This window comes from Chiloscyllium punctatum, chromosome 14, assembly GCF_047496795.1.
Source record: "Chiloscyllium punctatum isolate Juve2018m chromosome 14, sChiPun1.3, whole genome shotgun sequence".
NCBI classification, from domain to species: Eukaryota; Metazoa; Chordata; class Chondrichthyes; order Orectolobiformes; family Hemiscylliidae; genus Chiloscyllium; species Chiloscyllium punctatum.
Genome location: NC_092752.1, coordinates 21,471,012 through 21,493,890, shown reverse-complemented (window position 1 = coordinate 21,493,890; position 22,879 = coordinate 21,471,012). Strand labels below are relative to the sequence as shown.

The 22,879-nt window shown below is 39.9% G+C and overlaps 1 protein-coding gene across 8 annotated transcripts in view; it reads right to left on the bottom strand.

Annotated features, from left to right (window-relative positions):
• The window catches only part of kiaa0232 (KIAA0232 ortholog), a 128,478-nt gene that overhangs the window by 16,116 nt on the left and 89,483 nt on the right, over positions 1-22,879 (bottom strand). For all 8 annotated transcript variants that reach the window (XM_072584060.1, XM_072584057.1, XM_072584059.1 and 5 more), the window contains exons 5-7: positions 21,778-21,862; positions 17,996-21,287; positions 158-247 (exon numbers count right to left, since the gene is read on the bottom strand). In XM_072584060.1, coding sequence (XP_072440161.1) covers positions 158-247; positions 17,996-21,287; positions 21,778-21,862 — 3,467 coding nt within the window. The remainder of the gene's footprint in view (positions 1-157; positions 248-17,995; positions 21,288-21,777; positions 21,863-22,879) is intronic.

The window sequence follows — 22,879 nt, the reverse complement described above, 5'->3', positions numbered from 1 at the left end:
ATAGACAATGAAAACACATTTTGATAAAGTTAATTGCAGAAAACAGCAACTCAGACAACTAATTGTATATATTCACATTTTACAATGTGTCTGTCTCTTTACCTGCAGCTGCAGTAACATTTATGCAGGAATAATTGCAAACACCATGGAACCTCACCGTTATTTTGACAGCAGATTCTGGCTCATCATATTGACCATTGTTTCCTTGAACACTGATAGCAGGCTGCCAGTCTCCTTGGAAAACTGCCTAAATATAAAATGAAGAAAAAAGTGACTAGTTTGAAGTATGAGAAGTTAGTACCAATAGTAATTTCAGCATTGAGCCCATTCATGGCTTTTTGTTATAGATGAAATAATAGCAAATACAATACTCTTATTTTGACCCCTTGACACTTGATCAGAAGATTCACCGAGTTTAGAATTTTCCTAAGTAATTTATCAGATGAGTCTATCATGATTCAACGTGGATGAAAATCATTATTGCTGGGTGTTTGGGGTTGAAGCATGTCTGTTTTAGTGTTAGAAATGTATGGCTGCAAGAATGAACTAAGGCTAGTTCAGGACTTATGAAAGGCAACAAAAACAGGACATACTTATTACTCTTCCATAAACTGAAGGCAATTTGGCAATGAGCTCGTCACTAACTGATCAAGAAGCTCTCGTTTGTTCTCCAATTTACACTTGATTAGATCCTCCTAGCTGTAGTAAAAGGAAGGTTGATATAATTAATCTCAGCATCCTACATTTGGGTGAAGAGCAGTACTGACCAGGATTCCTGCTCATTCGTTACTAACCTTGCTGTCACTGGATTAACTGTTACACCTCTTGCAAACACTCACCATCAGGCTCTCTGTGAATACCGATCACAACAGTAAGGTCCTAAGGAATTAACACCTTCAGGTGAGGTGTCGAGGTAAATATAAGACCATAAGACCATAAGACATAGGAGTGGAAGTAAGGCCATTCGGCCCATCGAGTCCACTCTGCCATTTAATCATGGCTGCTGGGTATTTCAACTCCACTTACCCACATTCTCCACGTAGCCCTTAATTCCTTGTGACATGAAGAATTTATCAATCTCTGCCTTGAAGGCATTTAGCGTCCCGGCCTCCACTGCACTCCACGGCAATGAATTCCACAGACCCACCACTCGCTGGGTGAAAAAATGTCTCCACATTTCTGTTCTGAATTGACCCCCTCTAATTCTAAGGCTGTGCCCATGGGTCCTAGTGTCCTCGCCTAATGGAAACAATTTCTTAGCGTCCACTTTTCCAAGCCATGTATTATCTTGTAAGTTTCTATTAGATCTCCCCTCAACCTTCTAAACTCCAATGAATACAATCCCAGGGTCCTAAGCCGTTCCTTGTTATGTTAGACCTACCATTCCAGGGATCATCCGTGAGAATCTCCGCTGGACACGGTCCAGTGCCAGTATGTCCCTCCTGAGGTGTGGGGCCCAAAACTGGAAACAGTACTCCAAATGGGGCCTAACCAGAACTTTATAAAGTCTCAGTAGCACATCGCTGCTTTTATATTCCAACCCTCTTGAGATAAATGACAACATTACATTCGCTTTCTTAATCACGGAATCAACCTGCATGTTTACCTTTAGAGAATCCTCGACTAGCACTCCCAGATCCCTTTGTACTTTGGCTTTATGAATTTTCTCACCGTTTAGAAAGTAGTCCATGCTTGTATTCTTTCTTCCAAAGTGCAAGACCTCACATTTGCTCATATTGAATTTCATCAGCCATTTCCTGGGCCACTCTTCCAAACTGTCTCGATCCTTCTGCAGCCGCCCCACTTCCTCAGTACTACCTGCCTGTCCACCTAACTTTGTATCATCAGCAAACTTCGCTAGAATGCCCCCAGTCCCTCCATCCAGATCATTAATATATAATGTGAACAGCTGCGACCCCAACACCGAACCCTGTGGGACACAGCTTGTCACCGGCTGCCATTCCGAAAAAGAACCTCTTATCCCAACTCTCTGCCTTCTGTCAAGGCAGCCAATCCTCAATCCATGTCAGTAGCTCATCTCGAACACCAGGGGCCCTCACCTTACTCAGCAGCCTCCCATGAGGCACCTTATCAAAGGCCTTTTGGAAGTCTAGATAGACCACATCCACTGGGTTTCCCTGGTCTAACCTACTTGTCACCTCTTCAAAAAATTCCAACAGGTTTGTCAGGCACGACCCCCCCTTACTAAGTCCATGTTGACTTGTACTAATCCGACCCTACTCTTCCAAGAATTTAGCAACCTCATCCTTAACGATGGATCGTAGAATTTTACCAACAACCGAGGTTAGGCTAATTGGCCTATAATTTTCCATCTTTTGTCTTGATCCTTTCTTGAACAATGGGGTTACAACAGCGATCTTCCAATCATCCGGGACTTTCCCTGACTCCAGTGACTTTTGAAAGATCTCAACTAATGCCTCCACTATTTCCTCAGCCACCTCCCTCAGAACTCTAGGATGTAGCCCATCGAGGCCAGGAGATTTGTCAATTTTAAGACCTTTTAGCTTTTCTAGCACTCTCTCTTTTGTAATGGCAACCATACTCAACTCAGCCCCGACTCCCTTTAATTGTTGGGATATTACTCATGTCTTCCACTGTGAAGACTAACGCAAAGCACTTATTAAGTTCTCCAGCTATTTCCTTATCTCCCATCACTAGCCTTCCAGCATCAATTTGAAGTGGCCCAATGTCTACTTTTGCCTGTCATTTGTTTCTTATGTATTGAAAGACACTTTTACTATCATTTCTAATATTATTGGCTAGCCTACCTTCATATTTGATCATCTCCTTCCTTATCGCTCTCTTTGTTATCCTCGGTTTGTTTTTGTAGCCTTCTCAATCTTCTGATTTCCCACTGCTCTTGGCCACTTTATAGGCTCTCTCTTTTTCTTTGATACATTTCCTGACTTCCTTTGTCAGCCATGGCTGTCTAATCCCTCCCCGGATAATCTTTCTTTTCTTGGGGATGAACCTCTGTACTGTGTCCTCAATTATACCCACAAACTCCTGCCATTTTTGCTCTACTGTCTTCCCCGCTAGGCTCTGCTTCCAGTCGATTTGACAGTTCCTCTCTCATGCCCTCATAATTACCTTTATTTAACCGTAACACCATTACATCCGATTTTGCCTTCTCTCTTTCAAACTGCAGACTGAACTCTACCATATTATGATCGCTGCTTCCTAAGTGTTCCCTTACTTTAAGATCTTTTATAAAGTCTGATTCATTACATAGCACTAGGTCCAAAATAGCCTGCTCCCTGTGGGCTCCATGACAAGCTGTTCCAAAAAGCCATCCTGTAAACATTCCAAGAATTCCCTTTCTTTGGATCCACTGGCAACATTATTTACCCAGTCCACCTGCATACTGAAGTCCCCCATGATCACCGTGACCTTGCCTTTCTGACATGCCTTTTCTATTTCCCGGTACATGTTGCGCCTCTGGTCCTGACCACTGTTAGGAGGTCTGTACATAACTCCCATTATGGTTTTTTTGCCTTTGTGGTTCCTCAATTCCACCCACACAGACTCCACATCATCCGACCCTATGTCATTCAGTGCCATAGATTTAATTTTGTTCTTAACTAACAAGGCCACCCCGCCCCCTCTGCCCACCTCCCTGTCTTTTCGATAAGTTGTAAATCATTGCATGAATAAATCTGAGATGACATTTTCACAAGAAGCATTTCAATAAAAGAATCTGAAATGTACACATATGCAGCTAAATTCAATTTAGCTTTGTGAAATGTTAAAGGCAATTCAAAACGGTGATTCCTTAGGGGCCAGGCTTGAGGCTTTGGTCTCGACATCAAAGCCATTTTCATTTTTATTCCATTTTGATGGGAACTTTTCCAGAAGCGATCAGCTATCACTACAATAAAATACATCTGATGCAGATTGTGAAAGGTGACCCTCTAATTGGTATCAAAAACCTGAAAGGTGAGGCAATAATTTCCAACTCACTGTGGTTTCTATGGTATAAGAACCAGCAAGATTGGGACAGAGACCATGCTGGATTTCAGATCTTGCTATTGTTCAGGTTGGATGTGAAGTGCTGGAGGTTTTGTTCTATCTTCAGATGCTGCTGGATCACTCACACTGCCAGGTTTTTCATTCCGAATTTTACTATAACAAATCTTTGGCAATGATCTCTCCCTTCACAATTCTGGTCAAAGTAGACCAGAATTATATTACTGGTCCCTATCACCACATACCAATAGTAATAAAGTTAACTATGAACAGTACTGTATCAACAGTTCAAGAGATGCATTGTATCTATCACATGGGGCTGAATTTTTTAAGGGCTGGGAGGTCAAGATTCAGTAAGGACAGGGGACAAAAAAAATCATAATCCCAAAAGTATTCTCTCTATCCCAATATATCAGAGTTTTAAATGGGGATGGTGAAGAGGGAGGGAGGTAACCGAGTAACAACACATTAAGCTCGAAAAGCTTGTTTAAGGACCTGAGATTTTGGGATGGGAATTTTGCAAATTTTTCTCCAGCAAATCTGGTGCACTATGGCATACAGAGGCATTCCCTATTCACAAAAGCTATCTGGAAGCCTCATGTGTTTCAGGGTGTGACCCCTCATGCAACTTACAGTTGGTTCGGAGCAAAATCATGCCAGAATCTTTGAAACTGTGGGTTGGTAAAATGAAGCGACTTTAATAGAAAGTAGTCAGGACTTCAGCACTGTCAAGAGCTTATGAATTTCAGAAAGTAGAAATAAATCAACTTTACTCTTTGTTGTGGACCTAGTATCCTCATAAACACTTTTTTTTAAAATGAGCCTGGAAAGCAGATTGCTGGGTCAGGAGTCAAAAATAACATTTTTGCCATTGAGCAGGACTTTGACTCCTCAGTAAAGTAGCTGCTTCTGGAAGTGGAAGCCATTCATTGGCACACCAACTTGAGTGTGCAGAGTTTCCCAGCAGCTGCGTAGCCTAGTGGGAACTTTGGCCAAAGGTCATTAGAACACAGGGAAAGACTGGCAAGTAATATAACTTACCTTACTGAAAGTATGTAAAAAGTGATAGCTAGATCCTTGAAATATGATCCTTTAAGGCGCATGGCTATACAGACAGTGTGAAGGTGTACTAACATTTGTTTCCACTAGTTTCTGCTGCACACAAACCTCAGATTCACACAAACAAGAAAATTTGGAGGGAATACAGGTTGAGGGCTACAAGGAGCTGGCATGAAAGAGGACTGGGGCCTGGGGCAAATCAGCCCCATGAACCTACAAAATAAAAGGACAGGCTCAAGAGACTGAACGACCGACTCCTGTCCTATTTATAGAACACAGAACAATACAGCGCAGAACAGGCCCTTTGGCCCTCAATGTTGTGCCAAACTGTGAACTATTCTCAGCTCATTCCCCATCCACTATCCCATCATCATCCATGTGCTTATCCAAGGATTGTTTAAATCTCCCTAATGTGACTGAGTTAACTACACTGGCAGGCAGGGCAGTCCACGCCCTTACCACTCTCTGAGTAAAGAAGCTGCCTCTGACATCTCTCTTAAATCTATCACCCCTCAGCCTGTAGTTATGTCCCCTCGTACAAGCTGACATCATCATCCTAGGAAAACGTCTTTCACTGTCTACCCTATCTAATCCTCCGATCATCTTGTATGTCTCTATCAAATTCCCTCTTAGCCTTCTTCTTTCTAATGAGAACAGACCCAAGTCCCTCAGCCTTTCCTCATAAGACCTTCCCTCCAGACCAGGCAACATCCTGGTAAATCTCCTCTGCACCTTTTCCAACGCTTCCACATCCTTCCAGGAATATGGGGACCAGAATTGCACACAACATTCCAAGCCGCACTAGCGTTTTGTATTGTTGCAGCATGATATTGCGGCTCCGGAACTCAATCCCTCTACCAATGAAACCTAACACACCATATGCATTCTTAACAGCACTATCAATCTGGATGGCAACTTTCAGGGATCTATGTACATGGACTCCAAGATCCCTCTGCACATCCACACTACCAAGAATCTTTTCATTGACCCAGTACTCTGCCTTCCTGGTTATTCTTCCCAAAGTACATCACCTCACATTTAGCTGCATTGAACTCCATTTGCCATTTCTCAGCCCAATTCTGCAGTTTATCCAAGTCCCCCTGCAACCTGTAACATTCTTCCAAACTGTCCACTACTCCACCAACATTAGTGTCATCTGTAAATTTACTAATCCATGTGTCTAAGTCATTTATAAAAATGACAAACAGCAGTGGTCCCAAAACAGATCCTTGTGGCACACCACTAGTTACTGGACTCCAGCTGAATATTTTCCATCAACTACCACTTGTTGCCTTCTTTCAGAAAGCCAGTTTCTAATCCAGACTGCTAAATCACCCTCAATTCCATGCCTCTGCATTTTCTCCAACAGCCTACCATGTGGAACTTTATCAAAGGCCTTTACTGAAGTCCATGTATACCACGTCAACTTCTCTACCCTCATCTACATGCTTGGTCACCTTCTCAAAAAACTCAATGAGGTGTGAGAGACATGACCTGCCCTTGATGAAACCATGTTGACCATCTGAATTCAAATTATTGCTTGCTAGGTGATTATAAATCTTATCTCTTATAATCCTTTCCAAAACCTTTCCTACAACAGAAGTAAGGCTCACTGGTCTATAATTACCTGGATCATCCCTACTGCCCTTCTTGAAGAAGGGCACATTTGCAATCCTCCAGTCCTCTGGTACTAAACCTCTAGACAATGATGATTCAAATATCAAAGCCAAAGGCTCTGCTATCTCCTCCCCAGTTTCCCAGAGTATCCTTGGATAAATCCCATTTGGCTCAGGGGACTTGACTACTTTCACTCCTTCTAGAATTGCTAACACCTGTTCATAACTAACCTCGATCCTTTCTAGTCTAATATCTCGTATCTCACCCTTCTCCTCTACAATATTCTCCTTTTCCTGAGTGAAAACTGATGAGAAATGTTCGTTTACCACCTCTTCAATCTCCACAGGGTCCACGCTCAACTTTCCACTTCTGGCTTTGTCTGGCCCTATTCCTACCCTAGTCATCCTTTTATTCCTCACATACCTATTGAAAGCTTTAGGGTTCTCCTTTATTCTATTTGTTTAAGAATGCTCGTTTCCTCTCTTTGCTCTTCTTGACTTTCTCCTTAAATCCTTCCTAGCTGATCTGCAACTCTCCATTGCCTCATCAAAACCAGTAAAGCCAGTAACTTGTCCACACCGTTGCAACTCTAAGAACAACTAGATGGTAAGGCTTTTCCCTATTTTATTAAGAGTTATTATGAATAAACGGCAGCTTATAAAAATCCAGTTTTCAGCAGCTGAATTTGAGACAATGCTTGTACATCAAAAATCCAAGATTTTTTCAGCTAATGATCACTTCTAATGTGTGCAATTCCTCATTTTTGAAATTTTAAAACACCTTGCAGAGTTAGATTTACCTTATAAATTTTTCTTTAAAGGATAATTCATGATGAAAGACTCAAGAAAGTGACTAGATCATTCTGTTTCTAGAAGAGATTAAATTTTCTGACAGCCCATTGGGCTAATAATATTACAAACATAGTAAAATTTATGAGTAGATTCAAATTTTATTCTGAGATGATTTTATCTAGTTTAACATTGGGATCAATGCAATTGGGAAGGTGAAAGAGCAAAAAAAAAACAATTATTGTTTCTGCACTTAATTCCTTCTTAGTGGGATCTAAGTTTCCTGTCAACGTATGTTCGAGTCACAAATACTAAAAAGTGTGTACACATGCAAAGGGAGGAGAGGATAAGATCTATACAGACTTAACAGCAGATTACAATTTATGGGGCAAGAGAGCATAAGCAAAGTGGGACTCCAAATTAAAGCTCATTTCCAACTGTTCTTTGAAAAAAATTGAAAGATGTGATTCAGATCTTTAAAATATTGATGTTATAAATAAAAAATTATACCATTACATTTCAACTATGTACAGTAAATTATAAAATCAAGTTAATATTTACTAACCACCCATAAAGAAAAACTAGGAAATCTTTCCTATAGTATGCATTTAATAATTTTAAGGTAGATTAATAAATATCTATCAGATATAGGATAGAATGTCATAAATGTGTGGAAGTAAAATTCATCTATGCATCATGATTCCTCAGCTGCTGAGATCATAAAAATGCCAGACGTGCATTGGTCATAGATAATTCTACCATGCATAACTAATTTATATCACTGCTTAATTTGGAGGCAATTAACATTTTTGCACTTGTTTTCATAGGCCTGGTTTAATAGATAACTATCTGTTCTGTAATCAGAAATGAAATATTTTGTCCTTGTTTTGGATCTAAAAAATCTTAAATCAGCTTTAAAAATGCTTTCAAAATGCAAGTTATTGGAAATCAGCCAACCTGCTTTGAGATAGCTTTTACTTTCAAGGCTGCTAAAGTAACTTTCTGAAGGGCCAAAATATGTCAGCCAATACTTTTAACTGCAAAATATGTGTCGAGTTGCAGCATAAAACTTCCCATTTCTATGTGAACAACTGTCATCTGCTAAGCAGTTTGCTTATTAACTTATTGGGCTGCTGTGTAATAATATATTTGTCACTGCAAGTTTCACCATAATGACCTGCTTACATCACAGGATTTGAGCTGTTAGTTTGAACATCAGACATAGCAATGAAACATCACATAGTAAGCGTGGGCCCATGGAAACGTCATACAGAATTTCCTTGGGCTATTAAGAGACCAAACAGAAATCTAAGTCAAATATAGTTGGAAAGGAAGTTTTAAAGGTCTGAATTATTTGTCTACTAAATGCTTTAGGAACAGTGCCTTGTATGGTTAGTTGCCTTGTCTTTTCAAAGTGTAGCAAACTTGCATAATATATTAATCAGTATATTTGGAATTTGTATTTTGTTTTAATTAAGAAGGCTGATGGATTTTGTGTAGTGCTGGGAAGGTCAGAAATGTCAGAATGTAACCTGGACAGTGACCTAAATACAGAAGTTCTAAGGCATCCTGTGATTTCAGTTCACTGCCTGGGAGTATCCCTGCAGTGTTAAAGGATAAAATGTTTCACTATTGAATTTATGACAAGCCAAGCAAACACATTTAGACAAATAGTTCAACTTTGATTTTAGAACAGAACTGAACATTCAACTTTCATTTCAAAAGAACCCAGAGTTCAATTCAGGAGGGGGAGGGAGGCAATGGCCTAGTGGTGCTATCAGTTTGTTTTCCAGAAGCTCAATATCTGGGGAACCAGATTCGAATCCCGCAATAGCAGATGATGGAATTTGAATTCCCAGAAAATCTGTGCATTAAGAATCTAACGATCATGATATCATTGTTAATTGCCAGGAAATACCCATCTGATTCACTAATGTCCTTTAGAGAAGGAAACTGCCACCCTTACCTGGTTTGACCTACATATGACTCCTTATCTACAGGAATGTGGTTGACTCTCAACTGCCGTCTGAAATGGCTGAGCAAGCCACTCAGTTGTGACAATTACTACAAAGTCATAAAAACGAAATGGATCGCCTGGCACCAGAAATAGTAACAGCAAAAAAGAAAAGCACTATCGAAGTTACACCATCCTCCTTACTAATATCTGGCGGTTACGGCAATAATGTGAGATTGCCTGTAATGTATGATTCCATAACCATCATCACCACCCTTGGATATGTCTTTTCCCACCAACAGGACAGACCCAGCAAAGGTGTTGCCTTCGGAGACCTCAACTCCTTTAAACAAAAAGACCTTGACACTGCCTGAACCAACTTTCCGGGGGGGGGGGGGGGGGGGGGGAGCACAAGAAGAATACAGAGTAAAGCTCATTCTACTCCTTGAACTAATAGCAAACTGGAAGTAAAATTTCCTTGATTCTTTGGAACTGAAAAGGCAGCTCCCCCAACACCGTCCCCATTAAACACTCCTGGGACAGGTACATCACGGGGTGAACAGATAGGAAAAACTTTCCCTACTCTTTAGACTCAAAGTAAAGTTCCCTCGACACTGCTCCCATCACTCTCCCCCAGGAGAGGGCCAATGAGAGGTTAAATACAGAGTAAGGGTTCCTCTGTTCATCTGAACTCAAAGTAAACTGAACATAAAGTCTCATCAACACTTCTTCCAACAAACAGCAGGACCAAAGGGCTTTAAAAAAAAACTCCCTCAATTTTTTCAGGGAGTGTGATGAGACTACGGCTTCAAGCAGTGTCCTTTGGCCTCCTTTATTAATGAAGAAAGCTTCAGACAGATGTCAAATGGTACGCTTAAAGCCAAAAAATTAAACAGCTTGTAAGGCTTGGGGTTTTTTTATAAAAAAATTGGAACAATAGAAGCAGACTGAATTGGTGGAGCTCCCACAGAACCAATATTATTAATTTTAGCTTTCTGCTGTTGCTGGGGTCTTGAAGTGGATGCGGAAGCTCTTGCTCCTCTGTTACAGCTAAAAACTGGAGTTCTCTTGCGACTGCTTGAATTGCATGCGAGAATCTACTTGACTGAATTTGCCTTTGCCAAGGGTGTGTTTATGGAATGTTACTATATTGGAATAGTTAATTACCAGTTGTTAATATATGTATGCATGTCATTTTGTTAAACTTTTCGATAGAGTTAGTTAAGCCATTTATTTTTACTTTGTCAGTATTTTAGCTATAGCGTAAAAATAAAGTATATTTTGCTGAAAGTCGAGTAACTTGACCAATCAACTTGCACCCGGAGACACAGAGCCTTAATGCATACCTTTGAATTAATAAAAAGGTTCAAGTCTATGCTATCTTCTTAATATATTTTGAAGGGTATTGGCCTAGTCTATAACAGGAGTCCAAAATTAAAGAATACCGAAGCAACCCTTGCAGGGGCACCCGATCAAAACCGAACACAAACAAAAAGTCAAATTGAATCATACAGAACTAAACAAAAACTAACTGATTCAAAATGACATTGTCAGACCGATGACACACTCAGCCCCTGCAGTGCCCACTGGTATCAAAAGGCCTCGACTGTGACGGATTCAGCACGCCAGTATCAGTCTCCACGGATACCTGAGCGTGGGTGTAACCGCGAAAAGAGTGGCTGTCAGGAATGACAGGCCGCTCCGTGGCCCACTGCCTGGGCCTGTCAATGGTCACCTTAGCCAGGCCCAGGTGCAGATCCACAAGGCAGCCCTTCAACCTGTCCGTCCCGTGTGCCCACAGATCAGGAGTATGGAACTGAAGTGCAACCAAAACCTAAGGTGCAGACGACTCTAGAAGAGGCCTCACCAACGACCTGTACAATCTCACCATGACATCCTAACTCCTATACTCAAAAGGACTGAGCAATGAAGACAAATGTGCTAAACACCTTAACCACCCTATCTATATGTAATGCAAACTTCAAAGAATTATGTATCTGAACCCTTAGATCTCTCTGTTCTACAACATAATCCAAGGCCCTATTTATTGCAGATGTCCTTTTTGTTTTACCAAAATGCAATACCTCACATTTATCCAAATTAACTCCATCTGGTCTTCAGTCCTTTGACCAATTGATGAAGATCTCTTTATAATGCAAGACGAACTCCTTCACTGTCCACTGCACCATAAATTTTGGTCTCATGCACAAACGTACTCATCAGGCCTTCGATAGTCTCATCTAAATCATTTATATTAATGACAAACTAAAGCGGACCCAGTATCAATCCCTGTGAAACACCATTGGTAACAGGCCTCCAATCCAAAAGACAACTCTCACCATGTCTCCTGCCATGAAGCCAATTCTGTACCCAATTGGCAAGCTCACCCAGAATCCCATGTAATCCAACTTTCCGAACTAGTCTACCATGTGGAACCTTGCCAAAGGCTTTACAGTCCAAATAAACAATGTCGACCGCTCTGCCCTCATCAATTTCTTGGTTACTTCCTCAAAACTCAATCAAGTTTGTGAAACACAATTTCCCTCATACAAAACCATGCTGACTATCCCTAATCATTCCTTACCTCTACAAATGCATATAAATCCTCTCTTTCAGAATCATCTCCAAAAACTTACCCACCAGTGAAGTCAGACTTATATGTCTACAGTTCCTCAGCTTTTCCTTTTATCCCTTCTTAAACAAAGGCACAATATTATCCACTCTCTAGTTATCCAGCACCTCACTCATGGTTATATATGATACAAATATTTTGGCACGGGGCCCCGCAATTTCCACCCTAACTTCCCACAATGTCCTGCGATATACCAGATCAGCTCCTGGAGACTTATCTACTTTTATATTTTCTAAGATGTCCAGCATTTCCTCTTCTGCAATGTGAACTGTTTTTAAACCATCAATATTTATTTCCCTAAATTCATTTTGGAAACCCAAGGTTGACCTTGGTGGAGTTCAGCCAGTATTTGCTCAGGACAATCACTCTTGCTCCCCATATTAACATGCTATCCTCTACCGCGATCTCACCTTTCGAGGGTTCAGAAAGGTTTCAATTCTGTATGTGATAGACTTTGGATTTCCCCCATTACCTTTCAATTTTGCCAGGACCGATTTGTTTCTCCAAAGTGATAATGTCAGCTATGATTGGAAGCATGTCCAGAAATTTGAAACCATTATGGACAGATCCAGTGGCAGTACCACCAGTGGCCTATCTGCCAGCAGGACGCAGCTCAATGTACCCACATTCACTACTTAGCCTCCCAGACAGTGTTCCAACTTTAATTATACATTACTATTCGAGCCCACTGCTAAATTTGACCTGAAGCAATGGGCAATACTTCCTTGTCTTCTTTAAGTATACCTAACAGGAGTCTGTGGCCTGTTATTATTACAAACTTAAGACCATAAAGGTATTGATAGAACTTTCTGACTCCAAATATGACCACTAAATCTTTCTTCTCTATCTGGATATCTTTATGCTCTGCATTAGCCAAAATCTTGGATGCACATGCTATGGGGCATTCCTCTCTATAGGGCCAGCTATGAGCTAATATTACCCCAAAGCAGTGCAGGGAAGGATTGCATTTCATTACCAGATCTTGCTTGGGATCACAGTATGCCAACACCTCATAGGGTGTTTCTTCACTTCCTTGAAAGCGATGGCTTGGCTATGCCTCCACTTCCAAGGCTGACCCTTTTTCAGGAGTTGATGCAAAGTTGCCAGGATGGAGGCCAGGTTATGTCTGAACTTTCCATAATAATTCACCAGCCCAAGGAAAGACCTAAGCTCTAGTACAGATGTGGGTACCAGGACAGTTTTGATTGCCCTCACCTCATCTTCCAACAGTTGTAACCTGGTCTTGTCAAGTCTAACCCAAATAGGTCATTTAGAGCACCTGGAACACTCATTTATCCCTTCTAAAGCATTAGCCCATCCCAGAAAACCATCTAAATACAACATTCACATTCTTCAAGTGCTCCTTATTGGTGTTCCCTGTTATTAGCAACGTCATCTAGGTGAATGGTGACCTGGGTAGACTTGTAAAATATTCTCCATCGCCCGCTGAAAAATGACACAGGCAGACAAAAACCCGAAATGGCAGGCTCATATATTAGTACAAACCCTATACTTCTGGGAATCCTCATTCAAATGCAATTACGAGAATGCATGACTCATGTCCAGCTTCAGAAAGGACATGTCCGATGTGATGCTAGGCAATCGTCTACACTCAAGTGGTATTCCCCATGCTCAGTCAGACAGGTGAGTGTGTCTACTTCCTTCGAAACACCCTTTGGCACATGCACCACTTGCCGCATATTATAATAACAAAGCCAATTGTCATGCCTGCTTGAATTCCAGTTGGGCTTCAGCTAGTAGGCTTTTTGCATAGTTATGTCATTAACCCCACATACCGAACATTTTCTCAGCATCATATTCAGGATGGTACGCCTCTGTCAGTCACCTTAACTTCGTCAAAACTTTCATTACGGATTCCCCTGGTTCTCGAACTCCAAATAAAACCAATAGCATCTCAGAATCAGAGGTGGCTTGGGGTTGTAATGACCCTTAACTAAATCCGTCAACTCTTGAAAGGTTTTAGTATTTGGTGCCTCAGGGAAAGTTAGGCTCCAAATACCTGAAAATGCTGGGGATCTGCAAGCAGTCAGAGGAATTACTCATTGTTTTTCATCTGCCCAATGTCATTTGCCCAGAAATAATAATGCATTCTTTTCAAATACCGGGACTTGTCTTAAATGGTAGGATTGAATAAGTCAAGCTTCCCAAATAATACCATAATGCCAGAAATGCTTATGCCAACTCAAAGCTGACTATCTCAAGTGAATTTCTTCAGGAGCGAGCTTTGTTCTTTTCACCACTGAAGTAACTCCACAGAGGCCAATATCCAGTCACCAAGTCACCTTTTATTTACGTGGAAAGTCCTTGACACTGATCCAGCACTCTGTCAGAATGTCTAACACTCCTACTTTTAATCTGTCAGCCAGAGCTCCCTGATAGGAACGCATTCTATAAGGTCCACCTGGCTGATCTCGTTACAAGAAACACTATCATTCTCAAAGATAACTAGGGATGGGCATTAATCCTAGTTAGCCAGTGGCACCCTAGTCCCAAAGACTTAAAATAGAAAACCAGTTTCCCCTATCAGGTGAATCAAATCAGTTCAGGGCGCTCAGTAACCTCAGTTGAAGTGGTTTCTCATCTATGGAGCTTCTAAGTCAGGGGAGTGTGTGTATAAATCATATTGCTAGAACCATATTGCTAAAAAGCTCAGATCATCAGAAGTGAGATAATGCCTGCAGACTGGGAAAGGAATTGTAAGCCATCTCTGTAGTCCAAAAGAGAGATTCTGGAAGTGAATTAAAAAAAGGATTTTTTTAAAGTTGAGATAGCAGTCATATTTCTCTGGGAGTGTTTCCGATAGATTGCATCAGGGGAGGCAATGGCCTAGTAGTATTATCACTAGACTGTGAATCCAGAGACCCAGATAATGTTCTAGGGAGCCGTGTTCAAATCCCACCATAGCAGATGGTGTAATTTGAACTCAGTAAGATCTGGAAGAGTCTTATAAAAACTGTGAATCCATTGTCGATTGTTGGAAAAGCCCATCAGGTTCACTAATTTCCTTTAGGGAAGGAATCTGCCTCCTTACCCTGACAGGCCTGCATGCGACTCCAGACACACAGCAATGTGGTTGACTCTTAACCACCCTCAGAGCAACTAGGGATGGGCAATAAATGCTGGCTTGACCAGCAACACCCTCATCCTACGAATGAATTTTTAAAAATGGTAGCGTTGGTAAAATTGTTGACATTTTCTTACAATGATTGCGAGATCTTTGTCTGAATCATAAAATACTTTCCTTTCCATAATAATGTTCTATTATCAAAGAATACCTGCAGTATCGTGTCAGTAGATTTCAGTAACTAACCATTATAATCATCTGCAAAACCTAAATGTGTGATCAATCATGTTAGATTCCATTCCAGATCACATTTCTCCTACATTCTATCAGCTGGGATTATAAAATATGATACTAGATCTGATGGATATCCTACTGACCATCTTTGCCAAAATGGAAATACTGATTATTTAGTAGGGGGCACAGGTATTTTAATGCATAAAAATACATTTTTGTCTGGAGGGAGCCAGCATATAAAAATGCACATTCATGGTCAGCATGATGAGATACTCGGAGCAAAATTGAATCATAAGTAGTTATCCTCTCTCTTAAATCTCTCTTGACATTTCAAAAGCCGAAAACATTTAATTAACCTTGATCTGATGCAGTCAATTGGTTGAGCTATTATCCACAGTATGAAAACCTGCTCTGATATATTATATATTTATTTACTCTATCTTTAGACCACAATGCAAAACCAGCCACAGGGACAGCGTCCTGAATCAATGACCACCTTCAGTTTCACATTAGTTCTGTTAAGGATATCATTCAAATATGGGATGGTCTGGAAGACTACTCCCTTCAACATTTCAGTCCTCATCAAAGCAGTCTAACTTAAAAAGATATCACTTCAAAGTACAAAACATAAGTTTTAAAAAAAAACTTTATTTTAGACATTTGTCAAAATCAAGACTGGTTCGAGGATAAGAAGAAACCATTGACAAGAATCAACGTAGAATTGAGTTTAATTTTGTGCGGGTAGAATACCCACAGTTAATAACTGAACCCTCAGTATATTGAGGATCAAAGGAATTACATATTAAATAGAGAAAGGACTTGAAGATGACAACGAATGCTCTAAAATAGGACTGACATCATAAAAAGGGATACTACTGGATTGTCATTCATGTTCACACGACCTGCAGCAAAAGGAAGCTGCTTTAGCTCCCCCCCCACCAGTCTAGGTCAGACTCTATTCAATCACATATTATAAAGTTCACTTCTAATTTCACAAAAAAAGTGATAAAATGAAGGGCATTTGCTTGATGGCAGTCCATCACGCTTGTTTGAGAAGTACATACTTATTGATGATGCCCAGATCTTAAAAACAGAATTTCTTTTCAAAGAGCACAAAAATGTTAAAACTTGAATGATCTCAATGAATTATTAACATTTTGGTTCTGTACTTCTATTTGTAAATATTATCATGATCAATGATACTGTGAAATTCTATAAATCCATAACATCTTTGTTTAATATATACAATGAATAAAAAATGATAAGTATTCTGTCTTCAGACCTTCTTACTAAATAATACTTTTTTTCTAATATATTCGAACACGTTTAAGAGCATAAGACACAGGAACAGGAGAATGCCATTCAGCATAATCGAGTTTGCTCTGTCATTCAATGAGATCATTGCTAATCTGATCATCCTCAACTTCATTTTCTTGCTTTTATACCACAAACTTGGATTCCCTTGAATATACTTAATAACCCAGTCTCTCTAGTTGTCTGCAATAAAGAATTCCACATGTTCATTACCCTTTGAGAGAAGAAATTGAGTAATTTTCAACTCTTCATACTTTTCAGAACCACACTCATTTCTTTGTGATCTATGTTTAGCTAATGCATCTGGAAAATGGAAGAACAAACCCTTTATGGTAAATGACTTAAGTGCTATTCCCCTCTCTCAATATGTGAAGTCAACCTTCAAAGTGGTAGGCGACCATTCACAGTTTGTACTTAAGTTAACATAGAAATTTATTGAACGAATGAATCAGTGAATAATGTGATCATAGTTATTTATAGTAGGAAGACCTTTTCCCCCTCACAGTTAAGTAGATAAACTAAGTTACAATTTTAAAAATTATTATTTATGGATAAACTTACAAACGTGCAATCTTTTCTGATGAGTTAACTGGTATTTTTTTCTATGAAACTTTCAATTACTTTGCTTTCTGATTATTCAACTCCATGAACAAATTATTGGCTGCTGCAGCTTGTTTGGAATGTTCATATTTGAAACTGGCTACAAAATAATTGGATGTCATGCATTTAAATGACAAAATCACTTGTTTTTATATCAAATTTACATCAGTTGCTCCCTCAAGCTTAAATATTACAAGTTATTTGAATGAAATTTGTAATTTTTTTTCAAGAAAGCTTTTTTTTGTACTTATTATTAAAATCCACGACTGAAACAAAAGAATGGGTGGCCATTTTCTGACATAGCATGAAGTTATTTGCCCCAGTGAAAATGTACAGATTTATTGATAGATCTTTGTTGGGAACAAAGTACTTATCTATCTATATTTGCTTGCATTAGGTAAGACAATAACCATTTTCTAGGAACTGATACTAACGTACAATTTTCTTTCCAAATTCTCTGTCTCCTTACTTTGAAAGTTTGTTATCCCTTTTACAACAGTGTAAGTTTTGACTTCATTGTGACCTATTCAACAAGAAACCTACAAAACAATTGTGTAATTTTGATACATAGTGTCTTAAAACATACCTTAGTTCACCTGATCAATGGGATAAAATCATTGCTAAATTAAGTATTCAAGTATAACCTCTCAGCAACTGATCAAGTAGCAACAAGTTACTTATTGCAACATTGTTAGGAGATGATTGCCTGAAAGAATGGTCCTTACCTCTTGTAGAGATGCTGCTCTAACATCAGTTCCCTCACTGAATCCAGAAAAGTTCCTACTTATTGTACGATTCTGGAACGCTTCCACGTTGTCACATGGTACCTTCAATTTGAAATCTATTTCACAACTATTCACACTGGTGCATCCAATTGATGCTTGTAAGTTACATTCTGGGCACTGCTGTTCTGCCTGTAAAAGGCTGCCAGAACCTTCATGAGAATCTAGGGAAGTCTGAGCACTCTTTTCCATTCCAGCTTTTTTTAGTCTAGGCAGGAATTTTCCTGATTCCAGCTCCAACTTTCCATAATAATGTCCTTCGCACTCCGCATCTTCTTCCAATGGCTTTAAATCTGCCTGTTGATCCTCAAACAAATCAGTCTGGCAGAGGACAGGTACAGCAACATCCTCCTTTTCAGACTCAAATTCTGACTCACTTCCTCCAGTTGGTGAAAGCTCAGAGGCAGATATAGGTCTGAAATGAGTCCGCGGTGAGATTCGAATAGCCCTGTACTGCGTTTTGTCAATACTATATATTTTAGGATGAAACGTTTCACTTTCTGAGTCCGAACACAGTATAGATTTGGGCTTAAAGCTTGGACTAAATGTTGCAAGCCTTTCAGGTTCAAATGAACATTCCACATGAAGAACTTGTGAAAAAGGATTGTTCAAGTCAAAGGAGGAAAATGAATACTCAACACCAGGTTCTTGACTCTGATAATTACTGCAATTCCCCAATAAATCTTCATGGAAGATGAAAGAGAACTCAGTATTTAACCTATCATCTCCTTTTCTTGTCTGGTCACATGGTGTGAATGAAGCACAAGATCTCCACAATGGTCTGTGGCCAGGAGCAAAGTTGCTACCTGGAGTCATAAAAACATCTGTACCTGCTATGGTTACAACATCTGAAGCTGCACACTGCAATAAAGTACCTTTTGCAGTATCAGGAGGAACTACACCCCAGTCTCCACAACTGTCGAATGTTTTCAGTTCTCCATAGACTCCACCAAGAATGAAAGCACTTTCTTTGTCAGTACTAATATCCCAAGGTTTGGAAGGTGCAGTGTAATCACCTACATCTATCTCTGCAAGTTCTCCGGTTGCAACGGCTTGGGCCTCTAAGTTTTCCTTCTGGCACTCCCACAGGTGATATTCAGACCGCTGCACTGCCTTTTCATGAGGCTCTTGCAGGATGTCCTGTTTTGTTACCATATCCAAACAACAGCAATGGCAACCATTCACCTCAGCAGGAAAAAAATCCTCTTCTGATCGTTCTACATCTAGTGTTGTTGCGGCATTATTTTCTGCTATGGTTGTCCAAATGTCCTTTATAACTTCTGAGCCATAGCTGTCCCCATGAGTAGCCAACTGCTCTGCAAAGATTTCCACAGTTTCATATTCCTTATTTCCTTCTTCTTCCAGCTGAATTCCACACACCGACTCCAGCTTGGATTTCTGTTTGAAAGTCATGCTTGTTATATTTCGTAAAGCTCCATCTGTTTGTGAAGGAGTGTTCTCGTGCAATAAATCTAAAAGGTCTTCATCAAGAAGGCTGGACGAAATGCCAGGGACGATACAATCAATCTCATCTGCATTAAATTTAGTGGACTCCTCCATCTGAATACCAAAGGAGGTTTCGTTATCTGAACGTGTTTCTTCAGAATGTGACCATGGACTGCAGGTTCGTGTTGAAAGATTTGAGCAATGGTCATTTTCATCAAAGGCACTATTTTTGGTCCATATAAGCAAACGAGACTGTGTTTTCCCTGGCATATCTGCCCAGCCTCCAATATCACTGTTCTGATTTGCCAGGCCAAGTCCATCAAAACAGAACGGTGACGTAGAGTTATCATATTGCACTTCAAACAGAGAAAAACAAGTAGAGTTTAAACCAGACCCTTCATTTGCTTCAGAAAAGTGTTCTTCTTGATTGCCAGTACTGCTACTTGCATCACACACTGTATTATCCACAATAGGAGAAAGCGTAATGGGGGAATCCCCAGCAAAGCTTTCTCCTTCTGCTTCATCAGAGCTGGAGCACTCCCAAAATTGAGCTATATTTGCTAGATCATTTACGAACAATCCTTCTGCATCAAGAGAAGCTTGGGAATTTGTCCATATTGCACTTTCCCTCGTCAACTGTAGTCCATCTAACACTATACAACAGTCTGCCTCAAAATCAGTTTGCTCTGTACTTTTCCGTCGAATCATACTTAAAATTCGACTCTCTCCTTGCAACGAATTTGAGGCACTAGGATCCAATATGGATTGATGAATATCCACTTCATAGAAGTGAGTAAATTCAGATAGATGCATATCATCTAAAATATCACTGTCCTTGGGATTAGAACAGCTAGAGGTCCCAGTGAGGTCGTTCGCCTCATCTAATAATGCAGGCATTTCAACAAAGTGACCATCGACGAAAGCACCTGCTGCGAGGTATGTTTGGAAATTATTGTTACTAATACAAAGACCCTGCATCGTCTCCGAAAGCTCTTCCAAAGTTAAAGATTCACTATCATTAGCAGCTACGCTATTCCGGTATGCAGTTTCTAGCTTACTTTTTCTACTTGGAGGGAACAAGTACTCTGCAATTGGTTCAGTGTACCACAATGGTTCTTCTTTGAATTCTTGTTCCCTTCCACTTCCATTGCCAAGATCTTTTATATCACTGTTGCCATTTGTTTTCCTTCTCATTTCTTTCGTAAATCTTTTTCCTTTTTTGCACAGCTGTTTGGTAGGTCCACTGCTGCTGCTCCCACAGGTGCTTTTGCGATCATCTTTGTCAACAGACTTCAAAGATAGCCTAACTTGCCCATTTCGCCCCTTTTTGTTCCGAGCAGTTTCTCTCATCTTATGTCGGATTTTAACTGCTTTGGTGGGACCTTTAAACTCATACTGGTTCCCACTTGAGCTCGAGCCTGCTTCACTGGAACCAGAGGACCATGAACGAGGGCGCATCTTTCCTTCGGACCTGTGTCTGATCTGCTTCTTTCCTGTACTGGGTTTCTGTTCTTGCAAGCCATTGTTGTGCCTATTTTCTTTTTCCTTTTTACTTCTTCTGAACATGCGACTACTACTTGTAGTGATGGTGGCCTCATTTGTTCGCTCTCTAGTGCCTTCACCTTCACTGTTGCAATCTTTTGGAGAAGACGTATCAGTGCTTGTTTGTGGAGCAGCAGATGAAGAAGAACCACCAGAAAATGAACAAGCTTTGGCCTTATTCCACACAGTCATGATTTCTTGCAGACAGATTGGCTTCTCAGAAAGAGGTGGAAATGCCTCATAATACCTAAAAACAAAATGCAAATGAGTTAAATGTTCCAGGTGACTTGGTAAATTTAAACTATTGACATCTGTTATATTTACAGCCCTTCCTGATGAAGGGCTTTTGCCTGAAATGTTGACTTTCCTGCTCCTCGGAAGCTGCCTGACCTGTTGTGCTTTTCCAGCACCACTCTAATCTCGACTCTAATCTCCAACATCTGCAGTACCCACTTCTGCCTATCGTAGTTATATTTGTCAACTTTGAATTCATTGATAACTTGAGAAGTTCCTGTAAATTAATGTTCCAGTAGTCTTCACTGAAGATACACATAACCAACACACAAGCAATGATATCAATTTTACATGTGGTAAACACATCGATTGACTTACTTTACAAAATAACCAAGATCTGTCACAGTTAAATGCCTTGAAAGAAAACAAACTACAAATATAAAGCCAGAATGTGCCCTGAAAAGATAACTGTTTTAAAACAGATCAATAAGCTTAACACTTACATTTCTACCTGATCCTTGGTGGAAGGAGATTCTATAATTTCAGGAGACTGAGATCCTTCTGCTTTCTTACTAACTTGCTTCTCTTCTGAAATTTGGAAAAAGGAAAGAGAAAGCAGAAATAAATTCAAGTTGCTCTTGTATGAATAATTATTTTGTTCATTATATTTCTCCTCAATTCATGAAAATGATGAGGTGAACTGTTGGAAAGAAATAGGACCAGATGGTAGTGTGACCTTGAAATAGTGTTAAGCGAAAGAGTTATCACATCTTCTCAGTTACTTCTGAATTCACATTGACCTAAGATATCAAACACCACATGAATACTAAAGTCAAGCTTTTGGTGTACTTTTACAATGTCAAATGGAAATGTTCACAATTGCAGAGCAAGAAAAATATGAAGTTAGAGATCATCTTATGTGGTTAGGAGGACGACCAAAGCTGTATAAAATGATTCAGCTGCTTCATCTTCTCCTAGCACACAACATTTTATATATGCTAAAAACGTTTTATGATAAAATGGCTAAATATAGTAATTCAATTGCTATGTTCTACTTCTCTTGAACAATTCAAATTTCCAATGAAGAGCAGCGGCAGTAAAGTGAAATCTACCCAAACAGTACCAGGAATCATAACCAAAAAATATGACAGGGCAAGCTACATTAAAAAAAAGGACAGAAAAGCACTTAACTAACTTACATTTGAGCTGATTCTTTTTAGTAATTTCACAAAGGTCTGATTTTTTGAACATTCATAATGCATAGTTGTAAAATGCAACAATTGATGCAAGCACAATGTTAAACTGACAACCAGCCAGACCTGAGGATGAATGGCTAAACCAAATTTGCACCATAAACATTCAATCAGCACTGCTTGAACTTCTGTGAATAAAGATGAGATCACACGGGATTCATGGGAATCTGAAGTCAGAGGCAACAGTGCAAATGATCAAATTGGAAGCTGTATAAATATTGTAACAAATGGACAAAGTTTAGAAGTTCTCTCAAACAACACTGGTTGTGTTTTATTTAAAGGAGTGAGGGGTAGCAGTGGTGGTGGTGAAGGCAGAAGAATGAAAGAGTTCTTTCCTCTAGGAATAGATGCA